This window comes from Pteronotus mesoamericanus, unplaced genomic scaffold, assembly GCF_021234165.1.
Source record: "Pteronotus mesoamericanus isolate MK-2021 breed Mesoamerican mustached bat unplaced genomic scaffold, CSHL_Meso_final contig_657, whole genome shotgun sequence".
NCBI classification, from domain to species: domain Eukaryota; kingdom Metazoa; phylum Chordata; class Mammalia; order Chiroptera; family Mormoopidae; genus Pteronotus; species Pteronotus mesoamericanus.
This window is the reverse complement of record NW_026555229.1, coordinates 20,672,199-20,695,381: the sequence shown is the minus strand read 5'-3', so window position 1 is coordinate 20,695,381 and position 23,183 is coordinate 20,672,199. Positions and strand designations below refer to the sequence as shown.

Below are 23,183 nucleotides of genomic sequence, written 5' to 3'. Positions count from 1 at the left end.
ATGGGAGAGACGCAACGGCAGAAACTTGGTAAGTGGTAGAATTTTCACGTCCGGGAAGGGAAACCAGAAGAGCCGAGCCAGCCAAAAGGAGGCAAAGCTTTGCCAGTAGCAAAGGAAGCAGAGAGGTCTAGGAAGAAGGGAGGGGTCCAAAATGACAGTGTTTGGAATGAACAGAATGGGCCACCAATGGAGGGTAAAAAGATAACTTTTGAGAGCATCATTGAAATCCACTGACAAAAGTGAAGGCCAGGTAAAGACAGATAAAAGGAGCCAGCGGTGAGGACGAGGGGCTCCCATGCGGGCAGCGACCACTGTCCAGCCTTTCAGCCTGTGCAGCAGTGGCTCGGGGGAGGTGTATTTTTCAAGGATGGGGAGACTTGGACACTTCTGTGGACTGAAGGAGAGAGCGCTAGTCAGGCTAGATAGGCTACAAAGGAAGCTAAGAGAAGAAGGACTCAAGTTCCCAGGGGAGGTCTCTCTGTCTGTCTGTCTCTCTTTTTGGTGTGACTGACCCACCTTCTCAGTAAAATTTAAGAGGCAATAATTCAGTCGTGGTTGGCAAACGTTTCCCTAAAAGGCCAGATAGTAAATATTTTGGGCTTTGTGGATGAAAGGCAAAACTGAAGAGATATTCATATTTATATGCCATTTTACATGCAAAAAAGTTATAGTTTCCAGGCCATAACCAACACAGGAAGTGGTTGTAGCATGCCCATCCAATTTAAACTGCAGACCTGGGACCTTCAACGTCAGGAGAACTTTGGAATTTTTCCCCCCTGGGAATGAGTATTTGAAGACTTCAGGTCAAATCACATAAAATCAAATTACAAGTAAAGAAAAAGATGCTAATCCCAAGACCAGGGCAGAAGCCTTTTGCGGGAAGCCCTGCTTGGCAAAGTAAAATACCCACTGCTCGTTGCAGGGCAGGCATTTAAGCCTGCTCTGTGCTCTTTGCCTACGGAAGTCAGATCCCCTTCTGGTCCCCTTGGCATCCGTCTCGTCTCCCCTGGGGCTGAATGGAGCTGCCTCCTTGCCTGTGGTTATTTGAGAAAGGCAGGAAAATCAGTTAAAGGAAAATGACACACAAAAGTGAAAAACTCCAGTAACCCTCTAGGTGGCTTTAATTTTATTTACTCTCAATCACAGAAGTAATATTACCTTGAACTACAATTACACAAGCACCGTTGTATCCCGTTATAAAAACGCAAGTGGGGATGATGCCAGCAACCCCACCACGGCCTCCCGGACCCCGAGTCCCAGCGCAGCCAGCAGCGCAGCTCGGTGTGGCGACAAAACTGAGTTCGTTCTAAGAATTTATATGCATGCGCGGACTTACAGAAATGATGGCTTCTTCCCATTCTGCAAAAATGTTGTGCGATTTGTAATTTGTAAAACAAGACAACTGGGCGATGATTTAATCTCGGTACATGGATCTTATTCTTCTAAATTGCTGCATAGGACCGTAGTGTGTATTTCTGTGATTTATTTCTCCTCCTACTTAGCCATGTCTAATTTTTCACCACTGCAAACGATGCTCCCTGAAGTCTGACACACCGTCCTGTCCATCCCCCCAGGGGCAGTGCGTGAGATAGACGGCCCACTTCCCACGATCCCCATTGACAAGTTGTACTTATTTTTGTTTTCTATATAACCAAAGTTCTTTCAAGTTATGGTTAGCGTGTTTTACATCCTCTTATTTACTTATCATTGTGTATAGTGAATGTTGCCTGTAAAATTTTGTCTTTTTGGTCCTGGTCGGGTGGCTCAGTTTGTTGGAGCATCCTCAATGCACCAAAAGGTCGCAGGTTCAATCCTCTGGTTGGGGTGTGTATGGAAGGCAAACAATCTATGTTTCTCTCTCACATTGATGTTTCTCCTCTCTCCCTTCCTCTATGAAAAAGCAATGAAAAAATACCCTCAGGAGAGAATAAAAAAAAATTTTTTCTTTCAGACTTTCAGTCCCTTTAATAAGGTGTTCGGAGAAGAGGGTAGCCCGGCAGGCAGGGGGTAGAGAAGGCGGTGCTTCTTGAGCCCCACTGGGCACCCAGTCAGTCCTCATCCTCTGGCAGCTGGACCTTGCTGGGGTCAAAACCGTTGGATTCCATGACAGCAAGGCTGTTGGCCTCTCAGTACTTCAAAAGCCTTTCGGCTTCCCGGCAGGCCCATTCATGCATCCTGTAGTCAGGCAGATAAGCCACAAAGGTGCTGCCAAAGACCAGGATGATAGAGAAGCCAAAGAAGACGACCCGCATGTTCCAGGAACTCACAACAGGGTCCTGGTCATAGCCAGTGGGAGTCGGGATTCTTCGCACACAGGTTCTCGTCCCCAGGATCTGGGTCCTCCTGCCAGTGCGGGGTCGGTTCCGGAGCCCACTTTCCCGCCACCGCGGGCGGAGCAATCACGGCCCTGGCGGAGCTGGATTCCCAGCGAAGCCGGGCAGCTAGGTGCCCTTGTGTCGCCGCTGCTGCCGGAAGGTGGCCCAGGGAACACACCTAACAGTCGGGGCGCCAAGACTGGCTGTTCTGCAGGCTCCGCGGGGCAGAGCGAAGTGCGACTGTGCACAGCTGCCGTCTGCCAAGTCCTTGTCACTCGGCTCACACCATACAAAATAGGTCCTAGGTCGGTCCAGAGTTTTTCAGGTGAGTTAAGGCGCTGAGCAGCTCTCTTTCCTCCCTCTGTTCCGGCGGCACTGGTGCAGCTATTTCCTGGTCCTCTAGGTCAGGCTATGGGAGTTCCACCTGAGCCTTTTTTTGTCTTTTTCGAGTTTGTAGAAATTTCCTTTGTGGCAAAATTCTAATGACTGTCCTTTTGCATTTGAAAAGAAACAAGTTCTTCCTCCATTTATCAAACTGAATCCTGCTATCCAAGTCCTTTCTACCTGTTCTTGCTTTTCCCTGCTCCACGGACTTGTGGATGCCTAAGTCGATACCTCTGGGGATGGCTTTGTCAATGTTTTTCAGTGTATTTCTATTTGTTTTGCTCCACGTAGCTCCGTTATGTTGTCAGGGATAAAAACTTCATGATGATTGGACTTTCTTGGTAAATTCTGCCTGTTTTGTTACATCTTCTTTTTGTTCTTTATTTTTGCCCTTAATTCCGTTTTGTTTGATATCAACACAGCTATTCCTGCTTTCTTTTTTGTGGTACTTGAATGATCTTTATCTCAACTTTGTGCTGATTTTTTCTCTTTTTTTTAAGGTTTTCTAAATTTAGGTGGCTAGGATTTAAATTTTCCTTTGTCCTGTCTTAACATTTTTTTTTTTAATTTTTATTTTTTAGAGTGAGAGGAAAGGGGGGAGAAAGTGAGACAGAGAAACATGAGTTGGTTCTCTCTCCACCTTGACTGGGGACCACAACTACACCCCAGGCACATGCCCCCAACCTGGAATCAAACCTGTGACGTTTTACTGATCTACATCAGTCAGGGCTTTCTTTTATTTTTAATAGGCGATTCTGACCCATTTATATGTGTAAGTACTATGTTTGGTTACATGCTTACCTTATTATTTTCAACTTACTTCTTAAAAAGACCCCTGAACTTTTGTAACATTAGGTATTTTCCTTTATACTGTAGCGATCCACACAAACGCAAATCAGACAGCTGGTGGCCGCCCACTGCGATTTTTATCATGCTTTGTCATTCTTCCTCCCTCAGCATAGCTTCTAGGTAACACAAAGGAAATGAGTTTTTGTTTTGTATTTCCCCAGTTCCCTCTGCAGTAGTGCTTTGCTCACCTCTCTGTGGCCCCCTGTCCACCTCTTCCCCTGTTCTTTCTCCCAGAGCACATGCGCTCCCAAACCTATTTGTCCAGCAGGCCAAATTTGTCTCAGCTGGCTTCTCTGGTCAGAAAGATCTGAAACTCGACCCTGGAGAATCGTTCGCTAATGAAGGGCTTGTGGGCGGCAGCATTTCCGCGTCACTTCAGCGGCAGGCCCCGGGAGATTACCAGACCTTAAACACCCACCAGCCACGCTGCCCGAGTTTGAATCCCATTTCTGTCCCAACAAGCATCTTGTTTAACATCTCCTGCCTCAGTCTCCCTGCCTGTAAAATGGGCTAATAAGAACACCGACTACATAGGGTGGTTGTGAGTAACTCGTGTAGAGAAAATGGAATAATAGCTGGCACATGAGAAGAGCTCAAGAGATGTCAGCACTTACTGTTATCACTCTAATGGCTCAAAAGAAACACTTTTGCACAGGTTGGCCTCGGCCGTTTTCTACTCAGTCTTTGTGTGAGGATGCCCTAATACCAGAAAAAGGACACCTGAGGGGCATACATATTTCCAGAAGGATCTGGTTTTATCTCTGCACAGCAGCCTGGTGCCCATAGCAACTTGGACCTTTTTAGACACAGTGACTCTTTGTCACATGCCACTGACCATAAAAGAAAAAAGGGACCGAAACATAGATTTCTAAAATAGTATACAAAATAACGGGGAACAGATAGGCTGGAACCTCCTATGGCACTAGACTGTAGTGCGTCACTGAGTGAAAGACGCAACCATAGAAGATTTCCCAAAATAATACTATAAAACAGTGGTCCCCAACCTTTTTGGCACCAGGGACCGGTTTCATGGAAGACCATTTTCCCATGGACCAGGGGTGAAGTCGGGGGGGGGGGGGAGGGGGCGGGACGCTGAGGGATGGTTTCGGAAGGAGTCAAGTGCACTGCATTCACGCTTACCCCCCACTGTGCGGCCCTCTTCCTCACAGGCCCAGACTGGCCCAGAGGTTGGGGACCCCTGGCATAAAGCACAGGCATGAGTATCAGCTGGATTCAATGTGCGCTGTGAAGATGTGCTCAGAAAAGGTGACTTCTCCACTAAAGAGCTGCTTATTTTGCTTTAGGGAAAAAAAAAGCATCCTCTGAGAAAAATTTCTTTAGCATCAATAATTTAAACTTGATCTTTATTATAAAACCTCCTCTCTGAAAACAAACAAGATTGGCTTACATGAGAGGCAAACCATCGGCACGAATATACAAAGATGTTGTGTCTATCTTGCAGGAAGTTTAAATTATTTTCTTACTTTATCTGTGTGTATAACAAACAGTTTTGCTTAACAGATAGCAAGTCTCCAGTTAACTTAGCACTTTATTTTTCATTCTCCATAGAATTCTGATTTTGTAATAATGAATCCAGTCTGACATATACCATTGAAACACGTCTTTCACTTCACAAAAGAGCACCAAAAAATACATCAGCAAGGATATAAGTAGTGCATTTAAAAAATAAATCATAACCTTAAAACCAACTGATCTCACAAAATAACCTTCACATATGACATAGCAGCTACAACTGAAGAAAGCCATGGTCTTTGGCAGCTGATACATATACGTAAGCACTGACATTGGCCAACCATAACACTTCTGTAATGTTAATTCTTTATCAGTTAAACCTAAAATAAATCAATAATAGGACTGAAATACACAACAAGGATGACCTCTCAAACTTGCTGAACAGAGACAACATTAAAGGCTAGGAAGAACACTGAACTGGGAGCCAGCATTTGGATTCTTGCCTTGTCCCTGTCCCTGGATAGATGGCCTCAGGCAAGTATCCTGTGCTGGGAATCCTTCATTCCAAAATGGGAGAGTTGGCTGGATGGTTCTCTACAGTCTTTCTAGGTTACCTTTCTTTGACACTGATTCATTTTCACGCTGTAAAATGAGATCACTAACAACAATGACTTGGCAGCTGGGCTGAGTCCAGCACCACCCCATCACATTCGCAAGGCAAGAGGTACCTTGGTGCTTCTGTTCAAGTCTCTGCCTTCTGAGCCTGGTGACAGCCTGAACCTCAAGTTAACCAGCAATACTGAACTCCTATCTCAATTGTATTTATGCAATTCTGCATATTTAATTATGATTTGCAGTAGAGAAATTAATCCAATTCAATCAACATGACTGTACAAAACAAAATTACTTTGAAAATCTCAGGTTTTCTTAATAAACACTGTATTTTCATTTAAGCACTAAAATGCTTCCCATTCAACAATGATTATCAGCCTCTAAACATATTCCAACATCTCGTATCCACGGCCACTCTGAGGAAATATACAACTCTCAACTTCCTACTCTCCACTGCCTCCCGAGGGGAACTCAGGATCTATACCTGGGAGCCCCTCTCACCTGGGAATCCCCAATATGAAGAAATGGCACCAGTTAGATATTTTCTTGGCCTTTGCCTTTCTATAATTGGCATTGCAAAGCAATACATTTATTTTTGCTTTTCGAGATATAAAATTATTTTTATATGTTTTTATATTACTGAATATGCTTTTTCAAACTCTACAGCCCCCCGCTACCCCTCATTCCTTATGAGATTTTGATGTAGTTCTTTGTGGAGACAAGACAGGTCCCTCTTAAGAATCACTGAACCAACCAAAACTTAACTTCTGAAGTATTAGTTCTGATAAAGCCCAATAATTGCACTGGAGGAAACAGTATTCGATTTATCACAGAGAAAAATTTTATTCCTGAAAAATAGTGCATGAGAATGAATATTATAATATTAAACATATTCTGATTATAAATGAAATTATTTGAGCTTTACACTTTAAAACTAATGCAGTAATCACTTCTCGGCCTTTTGGCTAAGATCAAGTGTAAAACTAATGCAGAGAATTGTTTTTAAAATGATCTGCTGAAACCATCATGAAATACCTCTTTTACAAAGGTTACCATTACAAATGCTATGCTAAATAATGTTTCTTTCATTTATGACTTAGATTTATACCCTTATTTTCCATCCATTCTCAGGCATTTAGAACTAGAATTTTTAGATTTTTCTAAGGAAAATTTTTATCAGTTTCTACCTAGTGTAGTAGCTTAAAACTGAATCTATTTGTCCTTAGAACTGCCAAGTGTAACAAGTATTTCAAATGCCACAAAATAAGTATTTAATAGGAATAATAAAAGAGCCATCCAAGTCTCCAAATATTGATAGAGGGAAACTTGTGTATACCCTGGAGCTAGAAAAATAGCTATAGAACTTAACAGAAAAGTTCTCAAGATGACATGGGAAATTCTTCCCAAATTTTAAAAATGATTTCCTGTACCTAAGTTAGGCAGACCTGAAAGATAATACAGAAAAGGTCTCCCCCAAGACTCATGACTGAGGACTTACATAAATTACTTCAACGCTCTGGTGGTTAACTCCCCCCGAAAGGCACAAGAGTTTAGAACTTGACACCAGTAGCCCCGGGGGCGGGGGTGGGGGGGGCGCGCCCGCGGCCATCAGTACTGCGCATCAATGAGCTTCGCGATGGTGTTCAGCTGGATATTTGAAGCGCCTTCATATATTGTACCTGAAACACAAGGGGACAGTTAGGAGTGGACTCACAGTTACGCGTGGGTACGAGAAATAGCTCTGCAAATGCTACCTCTGCATTTGCTGCAAAACTGTTACTAGTAGCGTCACTCAATGTCCCCTGAATGTGCTATCCGACAGAGTAATTTTGCCTAAGAGATGACAATTTTCCACTTGGAAATTAAATTCTGATTCCAGACTCAGTGTGAAACAGGAGCAGGCGGCTTCCGACCCAGCCGGGTCTCCACCTCCCTCCCTGTGCGCAGAGCATCCGAGCGCTCAGGCTGGCGGGCCCTTGGCTTTGGAAATTAAAATTTAATTTCCAAACAAATTAAACAAATCCAAAATATTTACATTTTTAGCAAAAGAAAAATTATACAGATTTTGTTGTGGTTTGACTAAAGGCCTGTTGGGGCACTTAAAAAGGCAATTCACCGTTTTGAAAAATATAAATCCATTGTTTTGAAGGGAGAGGTGGGGTAAAAACTGAGCCACAGGAAAGGAGAAGCGACGTGCAAACACTGCAGAGATGACAACGGCCTCTGCTTCTGTGCCCAACCAATAATGCCAACCAAGTACAACAGCAGAGGCGAGCAAAACAAAAACGAAATGGAGAAAATCTATTTACCGATCTTTGCATCTCGGAAGTATTTTTCCACAGGGTAATCTTTGGAATAGCCTATGCCTCCCATCCAGTCGATACATTTACTCGTGGTCATTCCTGCGATCTACCAAAAACAAGCAGCCAGTCACCTGCTGAAACCACACAACTTAGGCATCACGAACACTCGGGGGCGGGGGGGCAACGAGGTGGGTCGGTAAGGCGGCCATGACCTGGTAGTCTGGCCCTCAAACGGGAGGGTGGGCAAGAGATTAAGTGAGATGAATATGTGAAGAAGTTAAAGGCGCACGTGAAGCTGTGGAATGAGGAAAGCAAACTGCCGAGGCTGCGAAGTAGCAGCCCGGTGGATTGGCGGAGCTCTCTGGCCTACACCCGTGCTCAGTACAGAAGGCGTGTGTACGACCAGGGCACTGGGAACACGGGCCATCTCTCCCTGGTGTTCCCACTGCACACACGCTTCCATGGCGCTCATGTGCCCCAACACAGCCCATGCAAGTGATGGGACTCAGGCAAGGCCCACCTGGGGACTGATGGTGGATGGGTCTTCTTCCTGAGTTGGACAACATGGTTTCCATTTAAGGTCCTGTGAGAACTCTGAGGCCTCACAGAATTAAAGCTCCTTCCTACAGAAGTTTTATCTTTTTTTTGCTATTCTGTTGTAGGAACTGTAAAGTCCATGTTATTTCACTTGAAAAACAAACAAATGCTCAACCAATATTCCTAAGTGAAGGGGTTAGGAAATACATACCCAAATTTCCGTTTTTGTTTTTCCTTACCTCTGATGTGTAGTATTTGGCCATAGCTGCTTCCTTTATGAACGGCCTTCCGGCCTCGACAAGGCGAGCGGCGTTGTACGTCAGCAGCCTCGCGGCCTCCAGCTGGGTGGCCACGTGAGACACTTGGTGCTGGAGGCCCTGGGATGCAGAGGCCCGAGTTAGAGGTCTACGGTTTCTGCAGCCACAGCTTATCCCAAAGAGCCTGCCTGGGCGCGGGCCTCTAGCAGGCTCAAAATATGCACCACAGGAAATTCACATTCATTCTATAAAAGTACTTTAAAATCCGCAATCTGAACTGAAGTACACTATATGTACCGTTTAAGAATTGTTCAAAGTTCATGTAATCCTTTATAGCTGTCAAGAGTTCAAAAGATAAATAATCAAAAAATTAGATTTAAAAATTTGATTCATAGTTAATAATTATTTTCAACCCTATGACCCAGATTGAGGTTAAATGAAATTTCAGCAAAGCAAAAATTTGAATATATTTTTCAATTTGCTTGAATTAACAAAATTTTGCCTCTGCACACAGTCCCTCCCCTCAAGGTGCCTGTCGTCTAGAGAAAAAATATGATTGTAGGCAAAGCAAAAAACACTCTAATGAGTAAAGCAGTTAGGAAAAAACTCTATTGACTTTGATCAAAGTTTCACATAGATACATAAAATTAATAATGTTGCTTTTCATGATCAAATTTCTAAGATTTTTTTAATGACCCATCCTAGGCATCTTTAGAAATGTCATGATTATACCTATTAGTGCGCCTGGCCCCCGGGCCCTCGTCCCTCCCCCGTGCAGACAAAAACACTTTGCTGCAATCTATGTGGTGGCTGGCTCTAAGCAAGCACTTGAGTATAATACAGAGAAAATTAGACCAGAAGCCGTGCCAAAAACCCCACAATTCCAACACGTTACCAGCGAGCTGGCCCAGGACAGTCTCCATGAGCTGCGCAGACCCTGCCAGGCCCGGTCTGCTCATTCCTTCCAGGCCTTGAACTGACTGCACACACCCACAGCTTAGAATCCCTCCATGTGTGCGACCTGTGTGTACTTGCGTGATGCCGATCGTTCTCATAAACCTGAAGATGACCAGCAGGACAGAGTGGGTGGTGCAATAAGCTGGACTAGGGAACTCAGAGCTGCTTAGGTGGGTTTTGCAAACATGCACAGTAATTCTGGATTATTAGGCGATGTGCTTGCATAAGCCTGGTAAGCTGCCGCTCCAGTCTTCCAGTCTGGTGAGACAGGCTGAGGCTAGGAACGTCGGTGGACAGAAGACTGCCATTGCCACCAGCTAAACCCCCGATGCCTGGGGGACTTGGAGAAGCCACGCCATTGGGCCAGGCCAGAATTAGCCAACGTGCTTGACTAAGAGCATCTCGTTTGCACTCACAGCAGCCCAGTGTGCCTTCTAAAAGGTGGATGCGTCAGAGTGGAGCCTTCTGAGGCTCACTGCAGGACTCCGGCCTGACTGAGAGCCACCGTTACACCACCTGCACACATGTTAAACTCAGGCAATGTGGCAACACTTTACACATCAACCTGATTCCAAATCACTCTAGAGGGCAGGTAGTATTATTTTTATCTTACAGATGAGGCAGTCAGGGCTTAGAGAAGTGACGCAACTTGTCCAAGGCCTAAAGCTAGTAGAACAAAGAAAGAGGATTTGAACCCAGCAAGTCTGACTGCAGACCCCGTGTGCTGGAACTTACGAAGCTGTGAGGAGACAGCGCCAAAGCCCTCCCCAAGGTATCCCGGAGGAGGTGGAGCCGGGCCTCGAGGACTACCGCTCTGCCCTTGGAGGCCAACGCGCCCACAAGCACAGGCCCGGAGACCCGGTCCTCCCTCCCTGCACGGCCCTGTGACACCGCTCTTCACCAACAGGAGGACGGGGTAGTCCAGTACAGTAAAAAGGCACTAATAACCACATACCTGGAAATCATATAATCTTTTGCCAAACTGTACCCTTTCTTTAATATATGGAATAGTGTAATCAAAACATCCTTGAGCCACTCCCAGCATCTGTTAAAAAAAAAAAGTCAGAATTTCTTATTTTGTTGTAAGTTTATGCTTTTAATTTTTTAGTTATAAATTCCTCTTGCAGGCAAACCGAAGAGTTTGGGGAGGAACAACTAGAGGTCCCAAGGTGATGAGATGTATGGTAATAACCTTTTTTCACTGCTTTGGAGAACTCCCATTTCCAGTAATTGGGAGAAAATGAGTGATTTCACATGAAAATGAGCACATTTAATTTCAACATGCAGGTAGATCTCCCGGCACGGCATGTTCCCATAACCAGGTTACTTTTCAGGAAGCCCCTCCTCTTGGCCTTGATTCTCCTGGCAATAAAGCAAGCCACAGACACCCTGCTAAGGACCGGCTTCGGAGGCCGTCCGGTGGCCCCCTGTGGTCCTTCCAGAAGTCGAATGTGGAAGGTCACTTCTTAACCTTCTATCTCTCTGTCCATTTGAGCAGGATCATCATAAGAGCTTCGGTTGAAAGAGCATGAGAACATACAAGTGCAGTGTTTCCCAAACCTGGCTGCAATCAGAACCGCTTGAGGGTATTTCATTGCAAAACACCCATGTGGGGGGTCTATCGACTGAGTCCAAACCCGGGGAGTGAAGGGGGTGTAGCCTAAGCCCCAGCATTTTAGAAACTCTTTAGGGATTTAATGCAGAACAAGAGCTGAGGACAGCTCATAGAGAGCATGTGGAAAAAACATTAATCTATATATGTGCAGAACAAACTGGGACGTGCTGACAGGTTTAGCTGAATTTTCTCATTGTTAACCAATCTCCGTATCCATTGAACAATGCAAGTTTAGAACTGCTTTCTAAATTTCAACATTAGGTACCCATTAAATCACTATCTAATTATGTCAAACTATGTAGGTTTCAGAAAAAGGGAAGAAGAATCAATAGTTAGAGCTTTTGGGGGAAATGCCCACAAACATCAATATTTCATTAGTATTTGTTCACATTTTCTTTAGCATTCTATTTTGAACTTTCTGGAGAATAGAATGTCATGCTAAAAATTAAAGAACAAACACAAACAAACAAAACTCCAAAAGAACAAATTCAAGTGAGGCTGGCTCACTGTACTGTTTGCTGTGAGAGAAGATGATGTCATTATACCCTTATAATTAAAGTTTATAGTCTGTTAATAATATCCATCATTGACATGGAAATTAAAACGATCCGTTGTCAATCGAAATAGGCTTTTCCGCCCCTGTAAAATGTTCTCACTGTAAATACTGAAGAACTAAATCCTCTGCGATCACAGAGATCTGATGGTGCAAGCCTTCAGTTCACTGTTACATGTGCCTCTTTCGCGAAAAGGCACCCACAGGATCAACCAAGAAATAACTGCCACCTGACCTTAACTTTTAATTAGGTTATCAGGTAACTTGCAGCAATTAGGCTCAAGCCCAGGCTGCGTATTTTACTAGCAGAACATCTGTATTATTCATGTCTGGAAACGAGATCTAATGCTGCAGTTTTAATGCCGTATTTTATTAAGTTAAATCGCAGAAAAACTTTAAAAAGAACAACTGAGCCCATTCTCTTCAGTAACATCTAGTTTTGTGGGAAAGTACGCATTATAATCTAAGAATGTTTTATTAGCAAATTAACAGCAGCGAAAAAAATCTAGAGTGATACTATAACATTTAACTAATCCAACAGTTAATGTATATGTAACATCTTCAAAATCTAAAAGCTCCTCAGTTTTTGGATTTTGGATGCTCACTGATTAAAAGTAAAGAAATATATTCTACAAAACTGACATAATTTATACTAAAACCACAGATTTTATTCATTTTCTTAATCTAGAAAATAATTGGTATCACAATGGAAATAGGCAATACGCCTTACAAAGGGCAAATACGGTAAAAATTGGTATAGTTCTCATCTTACATATCTATTTAATTGTGGCTACTTTATTTTCAAGTGTCACAAAAATTGCTTGATTTTCACATGAAAAACCCTAATCAACAAATATTTCATTATCTATAGATTAGAGATTTGTACTACACAGTACAATATTATTTATTTTTAGTTTAAAAAATTTTCTTCCAGAATGAATTTTATGCTTTGAAAAGTTGATTTTTTAAAAAATTGAATTTATTGGCTTGACACTGGTTAATAAAACGATACAGGTTTAAAGCACACAATTCTCTAACACATCATCTGTATTTTGTATCGTGTGTTCCCCACCCCAAGCCAGGCCTCTCTCCATCATCGTTTATCCGCCCTTTGCCTTGCCCTGCATCCGTACCTCCCTTTCCCTCTGGTAATGACCATATTGTTGACTGTGAGTTTGTCTTTTTTTTTTTTTTTTTGCTTAGTCCCTTCACCTTTTTCACCCAGCCGCCACACCTCACCTCCCACCCCCCAGCTATGAGTCTGTTGAAAAGTTGATGTTTAAAAAAAATTCCGTATTTATGCCCTGGCCAGGTGGTTCCGTTGGCTGGCACATCGTCCCGCACAGCACAAGGCTGCGGTTTCGATTCCTAGGCAGGGCACGTGCCGAGGCTGTGGCTTTGGGCGCGCCCGGGCACTAACTGATCAACGGTTCTCTCACATCAACGTTTCTTTCTCTCTCTCTCCTTCCCTCTCTCTCTAAAAATCAATAGAAACATATCCTCAGGTGAGGATTAAAAAAACAAAAACATATTTATGACACATTTTAGAAGTTATCAATCCAGGTATTGGATAACATTTTAATGTTCTCAAAGTAGAAAAACTGTTACCACTAAGCCATTGTTTGGTTCTCTGGACATTATATAATCAACCAAAGAGGAATTTTAAAGAAATCACAGAAGCCCTTCTTTCACCTCACGGAAGGAACGGGCGCCATCTTGTGTTCGCAGGCTTCCAATACTCCCTGGTTTTACTGTCCACTGCATTTTCCCCCTTCCCCTATTTTAATCCACCCATCTGTGGAAGAGTCAAGGTGAGTGGTGAAATGTGACTAACCTGGGCAGCAATTCCTATTCTGCCTTCATTGAGGCTCCCTATGGCATACTTATAGCCATGTCCAATTTGCCCCAGGATATTAGCTTCTGGAACCTGGAAAAAAAATGCAGTTGTTTCTTAATTTAATTCCATATAATTAATTTTGATTTTATATTATTAAATGCACATATACTCCAAATTTGTATGCTATTACGCCAGCATCATATTGCAGCTCCATGGAAGCCATGGACCACGTCTCTGCGTCCTGCGGGGGGCTGCTTCCTGCCCAGCTCTTGGAGAGAAGCAGCCACCGCCGCCGCCTTCGGAGCCTGGCAGGCGGCTGCCACAGGGATGAACGCTCTAGAGAAAGGGAATCCTCTACGGCTCATCGATGACACAGATGAGTAACATTTTCCCTGGTTTTTATCTGCATGGTATAGTGTAAGACATATAAGGAATTACAGGAAATATGTAAATACTTGGCATCACGGGTGGTAATCTTTTCTTCTGTTGACACTAATATCCTCATAAAAATTAACTGATGTGGGTGTTCGTGCTTGTGTACACAGAGAGGAGGGGGATGGAGAGAAGACTATAATGTTTACTCATAATTTTTAAAAATCTACACTACACACCATAAAAAACACACTTAGTTCACGATATGGGCAGTTAAGGGAAAGAGTGGGCAGAAAAGGGAAAGCCGGAAGACGGCAGGCAGCTGGAGAAGCGGGGAGCCTCACAGACGCTGCAAAGACGGGCGGCGCTCACACACTCAGCTGCGCTGCGGATCACGTTGAGCAGAAGCGCAGAGAACGCCTCGCCCCTCGTCCACCTCTGCGGGGCTCTAAAGCGACAGCATTGGGGCCGTCTCTTCCCCATCTTTTAACAGGCTCCACGCACAACTGTGGGCGCTGCCTGGTGGTTTCCACTCTCCCTGAGCAAGAGCCCCATCTACTGGCCTCTGGTGTACTCACACCAGGCTTCCTTCCCTGAAGCCCAGTTTGGTTTACAAGGATCAAATTTATCATAACTGGGGTTAATTCTTGGTGCTGGCTCTTGAGGCCAAGCTGCTGGGCAACAAGGCTTCCACTCCTGGCCTGAACTCTTGTGAAAAGTAGATTTAGTCATTCCCTCACCTAAGAACGATGTTCAAGAGTCTTACAATATCCTCCCCATTGCATGCTTAACGTTTGGACACCTTGCTCGCACTTCTACGGTTCCATGCACACCTTATTTCACATCAGCCGAAATGTTACTGGAAATTCTCAGATACCCACCTTGACATTTTCAAATGTTAATGGGCAGGTGGAAGAAGCTCTGACTCCAAGTTTGTTTTCTGCTTTCCCTATATGAAAGCCTTCAGTATCCCGATGAACTATGAAGCAGGTAATTCCTTTATACCCCTAAGGAGAAGATTTACACTGTTACTATCACTTGGATTGTAAGATCCCTTGTTTCCAAAGAGTTCAAAGTAAACAGAAAACTAAAAATCAACTTTAGCAATAAATACTCATGGACTTAGAACTGCCACACGTGTCCTGTGAAACGAATGACCTGATGACATTAGGTTCAAAATCAAGAACGTTACCATTTCCTTTGCTTTTTCAGAAACCATTAGGGATGTTAAAGTTACTAAGTTACACTACAGTATTATATGATCCTGAGAACTCCATGTTTTATATATAATTTTATTAAGCACTTTTGAAGTTTTAAACTTTAGTTCAATTAAATGTTACATTAAAGAAAAAGAAAAGTTAAAATGTATTTATTTTATTCTATGTCTATTTTCCAACTGAATAAAATATTCTTAAAACTAAATGTACTAGATAGGTACTTAAAGTTTTCATGACTAAATAGAAAACTTGAAATTCCACAAAATTGAAGATGATCATCCTCTATGACATATTAGGATTAGGTAACAAAGGGTTCTCCGTGCACAATAATTACATCAACAGCATTTAGGAAGCCAGTAAGTGAGAGAAGGAAAAGATGGCAATTGCCTAACATTTTCAGCACTAAGGAGAATGAAGAATTTAAGACTAAGTCCCAAAAAGGAAATGGAAGTAGGAAACAAATGTAAAGAGAACAGATTGGGGGGGCGGGGAGGGGATGGAATTTTGTTTCAAACTTGCCTGGGAAGGGTCCACATTCGCCATCACCAGGAAGATCTCGGCATGCTCGGCATTGCTGATCCACATCTTGGAGCCGTTGATAACATAAAAATCTCCCTTTTTATCTGCTCTGGTCTTCAAAGCAAACGAATCGCTACCTGCACCAGCCTCTGAAAGGCAGAAACTTCCTACCTACACATGGAAGGAAAAATATCCCCAATTAATAACTGTGTTTATACTCTATATAACAAATACTCACTTATGGCAAAATAAACATTTGTAAATCAAATGTGCAGGTACTTTTAAAACCTGTGCTTATCAAAACAATAATGGTACTCTGACAGCATTATTTTCCAAAACACCCTACTTGTCTAAGACAGGTTTGAAGACCTATGTACATGTATTCAATGTTAAATTTAATTAAATTTGTTCTAATAATTACAGCTGAAAGACATCTCAATGTAAATGAAACCACCAATGAAGGTATTAGAAAATATAATTGAGACAAAAATAATAATTTTATTGTCTCACAATTATTCTCAAAATTTCCAAGTGGCACAGGAGAGGAAGAGTCTGTTTTTCTAGTGCCATCAATGCACTGAGTATTACGTGATTAGTCAATGGTGCGGTGCGGTGCTGTGGTCTGGAACAGTCAAGTCAACGTTACGGCGACTTTTCTCCTGAAAATATTAAACATTAGAAAGATCGAATCCATTTCAACAACGCAACTCACTTTTTCTGTAGTTAGCTGGGTCAAATAGGTGGCCTTCTGGTCTTCTGTCCCATGTTTTCTCAACAGCCCGTTGACCACCGTGTTCTGCACATCACACAACAAAGACACCGACGCATCGACTTTGGCCAATTCCTCCACTGCCAGGACGCAGGAGGTGAAGGAAGCCCCTGTCCCTCCGTACCTGGTGTCCATGTGGATGCCCATCAGCTACAGGAAAACATGGAGGCGGAGGTTAAGGAAGCGATTTTTATGGGGCGAAATATCCTGCCAGAGCAAGTTAAAACATAAACTGTAACCACGTAAGTTCTTAATTTTAAAATTTGTATACATATTTTATATACAAATAAAAGAGAAACTACATAATTTGAAAAGGATGAAATAATGAAACGCTACGATTATTTGTTTCCATTTGTGACGTAAACAATGAAAATGAGGGGTCAGGTGCTTTGAAAGACAATGGAATGGAATAATGAGAAACTATCTGATATAAATATATTCTGATGGCCTTTCCTGCGAAGAATTGGTGTTGCCTGCTTAAGAACTGCGGGTGCTGTTTTGGTTTGGTTTTTCAACATGGCCCCTTTCTGCTGATTTCATTGTAATGAGGAAACTAAAGAAAGGAGCCTCCTCCTCAGTGGGAATGTCTAGTCTCATTGGGCATATTCTCTTCTAGGTAGGCCCTTCCACCTGCACTCTTCCATTATTAAATGGCCACTCCTCTTCAGGCCACCGTAGCAAATCCAGATGGTTAGCAGAACCACACTAGACAAGGCCCAGGTGCCCACTAACATGGGCAAACGCTGGCCAAGGCTTTCCAGTAACCGCTGGGCCGTTCAATAACTACTCCTAAGTCTGGACCACGGAACTCCCACAGCGTGGACCATGCAACTCCCACAGCGAGGCCCATTCAACTCCCACAGCGTGGACCATGCAACTCCCACAGCGAGGCCCATGCAACTCCCACAGCGTGGACCACGGAACTCCCACAGCGTGGACCATGAACGTCCACAGCGTGGACCACCAAACTCCCACAGCGTGGACCACGAATGTCCACAGCACTCCAGTTTTGTGCCATCACTTCAGGAAGAGAACGTGTGTCCATGTAATTCAAGATCCAAACCTGTTAACGGGTAACGGGTTCATCCTCTTTCCTGTTCTCTCCAGATACTTTTCAATCCCATCATCCTTAGTCTGGATGGTGTTTTAAGCTGGTGGGAAACTGAGCCCGTGTGAGGAGAGAACCGGAAATGACATGCCATGAGGAAGAAGTGGGGGACTCAGGTGTGATTATATCACCACCGGCTGTCGGAGACACTGCTTCTCCAAAAAAAGCCACCGGTTCCTACCACAGTGGACATACTGTTTTTTGTCAGCTATTGTTGCAGGAGGCCACACAGCGACAACAGAGCGAGGAGTCAGGTGAAGCCGAGAGAAGCTGGTGGAGGAGGTGCAGCCAAGCAGACCCCCGCAAGGATGCCTCGTCTAAGCAAGAACGGACTGCAGGGCAGCTCGCTGCCGTGGGTGACCGAGAATGAGCCCCATGGGAGAGGGGCGCTGAAACTGGCGCTAAGGCCTCTCAGAAGCCCCCAGGGTCCACGCACCGTGGAGGCGAAGCCTGCCTGAGGCGTGGGCTCTCAGGGCTGTGCGACCCCCACCAGGTTCCACTTTCCCAAGAGTTTCATCGCTAAAAGTTAAGTTGGAAAAATCATTCCTATTCATGGTATAAAAAAGCTGGTTTCCTTAAAATGAGAATAAAATGATTTAGTTAAGTGGAAAAGGCTATTTTTCAAACAGTATAACAGACAAGATTTAAGTCAATGGCTCTGAATAGGAGCTATTAGTTCTGAGATATCCTTAGTATTTAAAATAAAAAAATAGGGCCCCAGCTGGTGTGGCTCAGTGGACTGAGCGCTGGCCTGTGACCCAAAGGGTCGCCGGTTTGATTCCCAGTCAGGGCACATGCTTGGGTTGCGGGCCAGGTCCCCAGTAGGGGGCACACACGAGGCAACCACGCTTTGACATTTCTCACGTTCTCGTTTTCCCTTTCTAAAAATAAATAAATAAATCTTTAAAAAAATAAAAAATAAAAAATAGGCATCACTTCACACCTGTGGAGAAGGGCGAGCTGACGAGCGCCGTAGTTTTCAAAATGTTCTCTCCGGAGCCCCGCGCAGGTGGCCCCTTCCTCCCCCCGCAGCCGGAGCAGTTACCCTCGCGTCCGTTTCAGACGTTGTGCTGCTGTTCCTGAGCTATGCAACTTGAAAAGCTGGACATCAGCCGCCCCGGGTCATGTGGAATTCAGAAATGGCCTCTGCTTCAAGTCCACCACATACCTAGGGATTCAGGCGGAATATTCGCTACGCTCTGAAATTTTCGTCGGCAGGGGTCCTAGGCTCGGCATTACTGAGCTGAAGGGGTCCGTGGTGGCGGCTGTTGTGCGGGAGGTTCAGCTGTACCCTGACCTCTACCCCACCAGAAGCCAAGGGCATGCCCAGTTGTGACAACCTACAGTGCCTCCAGACACTGTCTAATGCCTCTTGGGGAAAAATAGCTCCTGGACAAGTACCAGTGGTCTAAAGGAATCACTCTCTCTTGCTTCTAACCTTTTACTTAAAAAGCACAGTACTTCTAATTTAAAATTTTAATTCAATGAAAAAAAACAAAACTTTAAGATCTTAATAGGAAAGAGAACACAGATACTTTTGACTAGGAAATGAAGAGTTCATTATGCTATCATAACAGTTCCTAAATTTAAAAGTATGGATACACTTTAACCCTCAAAAGTATTTACAAAAGTTTGAAATCGGAAGAACTATGGATTATGTACCCCTTGTTGAAACAATCCTTGTATCACTGATTTCTCCATTTTTGAATTTTCATCCATTCTTGAAACCAAAGGAGCGACCTGCTCCTGGGCAAATTTTCTAACTGCAGGGAAAAAAAAAATACTGGTAAGTTTTTATTTTATTAGTATGACATGCATTAATTTAAAAAACAGTTTAAGAATTAATGTCAAAAAACTCCATTCACATACAGAGATGAACAGATCCGCCAATCGGGGCCCCGTATCATGTGACTTCACACCGCGGACCCCACCCATGACCAGAGGGGTAAGGAGGGGCCACCGAGAGGCGCGCTCACCGCTGCTCTGTATCAGCACCTCCTCGTCCTTAAACATCTGCAGGGGTGCGTAGGGTAGTCCGTTGCTTGTTGCGCTGCAGACAGCCTCTGGCTGGGAAGATCTTAAGGCGCGAGGAGGAATCTTCCAAGAACGCAGGCAAGTTGGGAAGTTTTTTCTTACCTATAAAAACCGTCCCCAGTGAAGAAAGAAAACACACACAGTAAGCCAAGTGTCAGAACATCAATTTCTCTGGAACAGCTTTGTGACTCACTCTTACGCCATGTGTCACCAAAGAGAGAAGCTTACCGTGGCCCACTTTAAAACACGCTGTCCTGTGAAGAGGAACAAAACTGGCTTGCAACCTAACACGGAGCTCCTTCGTCCCACGTGTGCTGTTCCAAATAAACCCATTTCCCAGATAATTAACTTTTACCTTCAGGGAAACAGAACTCTTTGGGTGGAACTCACCCTTAGACCCAGGCTAGCTTTGTTTCTCTGGCTTCTCATTAGCAAGAGACAGCGCAGCATGATAAGGCTTAGGAAAATCAGCTCCGGAGTCTGCAAGAACTCGTTTCGAACCCTAACGTCTGGTATTAATACCAAATAACTACGTGCTCTCGGTAAGTGAGTTTTAACCTCCGGTAAAATCTCTCAGTCTTAGTTTCTTCCCTGTGAAATGGGGAGAATTTGTGAGGATTAGTGAGAAAATCCATATAAAGGGCTTAGCGCAGGGCCTGCCACTGAGGCAGCGCTCTTGTGCTGTTTCTACGGTGACTTCGCTGACAATTCACTCAGCAGGAGCAGCCCGGCGGTCACCTCGTCCCACTGCAAGGCGTGGAAGCGTCCCCGGTCAGTGTCCCTAACCCTTCCACTTGCCGACTCCACTCAACAGCGGGCTTGGCTACAGTTTTATTCAAAAAAGAGACCATCCAATTTTAAATGCTTGTTATACCTTTCCAATTTTCTTTGGTAGAATTTTAGTACAGGGGAAACAAATAAGGAATTAGTCAATTCCAGAACCTAAAAACATGCTAAGTGAAAGAAGCCAGCCACAAAGGAGCACATATTATACAATTCTACTTATAGGAAAATCCAGAACCGAGAAATCCAGAGACAGAAGGAAGGGAGCAGTGGTCGCCTGGGGCCGGGGCGGGAGGGGCGGGAGGGGCGGGAGCGGCGAGGGGGGCCTGGCAAAGGGCACAGGGTCTCTGAGGCAGCGATTTTGAACCTTTTCGCCCTCGCGGCGCATAAACTCCTCACTGCTAAAATTCCATGGCACACCAAAAAAACATACTTTTTGCCAATCTGACAAAAAAATAGTTCTAATTTTGATACATTCACATCGGGTGGATATTGTTGTGTTGGACAATCTAAGGGAGAAGAGGTGAGTGTCCCTGACTAGCCAAGTGTTGCACGTTTTAAAAATTCTTGCGGCGCACTGCTTGGAAATTGCTGTTCTGGATGATTAAATGTTCCAAAATTGAATTATGGTGACAGCCGCACAACTCTGTTAAGTTTATGGAAAATCATTGTATTATACATTTAAAAAGACGAAATTTTGTGGTATGTAAATTATTCCTCAATAAAGCTGCACAAAGATTAGTGCTTTGCTTTTATTCAACAAAAATTTAAAGAGGATGCCTTTGCCCCTGGCAAATGCCTGTGAGCATGTGGCATGTACAAAGGGGAAACAGAACATTCCATATCTTCTGAGAAGTACATGATCTAGACAAGGCAGCGAGATATATTTCCTGGAAGAGTTGCCAAGAAGTGGTGTGGCTTAGTTGGTTGGACAACTGCCCACAAAGCCAAAGGTCACCAGTTTGATCCCTAGTCAGGGCACATGCCTGGGTTATGGCCTGGTCCTAGGGCCCGTGCAAGATGTAACCAACAGATGTGGATGTCTCTCTCCCTTTTTCCCTCCCTTCCCTCTCTCTCTAAAAATAAATAAAATCTTAAAGAAAAAGAAACAAAGCAAATGCAAGATTAAATGTATTTATCACTGCATTATATTTTCTCAAGAGGTTGGATTATATCAAATACACTGGAAAGCTTCCATGATCTAACGAGAGAAAAGAAACGAGTCATCACTTTTGAAACCACTGGCTATCTTCCTTACACATCTGTCAGTCTCTGCAGTATGTGCCTGGGAACATGCGTGTTCTGCTCTGGATCTAACAGGGAAAAAGAAGCACTGGCCAGACAGAAGAAAAATGTGTATGTCTCCATTTTCTACTTACTTTTGTTTTGTTTTGAGAATCTGGAGACAAAGTTTAGGGCAAAGTTGCATGGGAGGTTTTTTTTCCTTGTTAAAATTGGGTCATGAGCACTTCGGACTGGAAAGGAGGGGAAGGGTCAGGAGAAGAGAGGTAAGAAGTGGCAGTGTGACAGGACTCGGGAGGCAAGGAGTGTCGCTCAGGAGGGAGCTCCGCAGCAGCAGGCACAGAGGACGGAGACCGGGAGCAGGAATGGAGTCCCGGAGGGGGAGGAGAAGTGGGGTGCACGCCTGCCCAGTGGCTGGGGGCGGGCTCTCGGCTCCCCCCCCCACACGAATGAATGGGCGAGCCAGCTATCTTCCCCGCAATGCTCATGAAACTTGCCTAAAACATGTGAAAAACTGCAATCCATGGCCCCTGTTTCGTATTTCTAGGGGAGGTTATTTACTTTACTAAACCCACTACAGAGTTCTTTGCGCCTCTCCGTCAACCGACCTTTATCCTCCTCTATCTTTAACAGAAAGCCCACTGCTGAGAAACTTAAGCAGCCAGTGCGCTGCCGCTGCTGCTGTAGTGACCTCCTTACCCTCCGTGCTGCTACTGAGCAAGCACATGACTGTTTAACATGTAGCGATGGATTTCAGAGTCACGAGATGAGCCAACAGAGGCAAATGTACTTTAAAAACTACACGATGGAATAGAGATGCAGGGTGGGGCTGTTAAAAGTGTTCACCAGAAAATACAGTGGCCATGTGCTGCGTGAATGGAATCCCCTTAACCAAAACCAAGGGACCGAAGGAACTCCCTATACTTTTTGGCAGGAAAGAAAAAATTCCCTTCAACATGACAGCCTTTGACAGCGAAACATCTCCTTTCCTTGCCTTTCCCCACGCAGCTCGAGGCTGTGATGACGATTTCCGACTGTCCCCTGCCCTTCAGGGCTGACCTCAGCCTCTGCAGCTTTGGTGTCCCCTCCATCAAAATGATTTTCCACAGTTGTAACCCACTGCACCACATCATCGCATTTTTTTGTGGAGAACAGCAATCGCTCCTCGAATGGGGTAATGGTTCTTTGTGCCCTGCCGAGTACTCGTCGGAGCTGGAGTCTGCTTCCTGCTCAGCCCACCGGGGTTCTGTCCCACTAAGAAGTACCAGTGATCGAGCCCGGGGTCTGTGGGCTCCAATGGACAGAACAGAAGTTCATGAACTTGGCTGGGGTTAACACTGTATCTTTATTTCACTAACCTCTGACTGAAATGTAGCATTTTCCAGGCAACGAGTTACAGTACTGTTAGGAGTTACCTGTGACTCTGTCACCAAAAGAAATTACAGAT

At 44.3% G+C, this 23,183-nt stretch overlaps 1 protein-coding gene and 1 pseudogene across 1 annotated transcript in view; one reads left to right on the top strand and one right to left on the bottom strand.

The window, feature by feature from the left end:
* Positions 1-4,880: 4,880 nt before the first annotated feature.
* Positions 4,881-23,183, bottom strand: part of ACADSB (acyl-CoA dehydrogenase short/branched chain) — a 31,708-nt gene continuing 13,405 nt past the window's right edge. Inside the window, exons 2-11 of the mRNA XM_054581655.1 lie at positions 19,654-19,813; positions 19,340-19,440; positions 16,513-16,719; positions 15,801-15,971; positions 14,946-15,071; positions 13,690-13,782; positions 10,643-10,732; positions 8,713-8,850; positions 7,943-8,042; positions 4,881-7,312 (exon numbers count right to left, since the gene is read on the bottom strand). Coding sequence (XP_054437630.1) covers positions 7,242-7,312; positions 7,943-8,042; positions 8,713-8,850; positions 10,643-10,732; positions 13,690-13,782; positions 14,946-15,071; positions 15,801-15,971; positions 16,513-16,719; positions 19,340-19,440; positions 19,654-19,813 — 1,257 coding nt within the window. The 3' untranslated portion in view covers positions 4,881-7,241. The remainder of the gene's footprint in view (positions 7,313-7,942; positions 8,043-8,712; positions 8,851-10,642; positions 10,733-13,689; positions 13,783-14,945; positions 15,072-15,800; positions 15,972-16,512; positions 16,720-19,339; positions 19,441-19,653; positions 19,814-23,183) is intronic.
* Positions 6,579-6,746, top strand: LOC129077364 (uncharacterized; annotated as a pseudogene).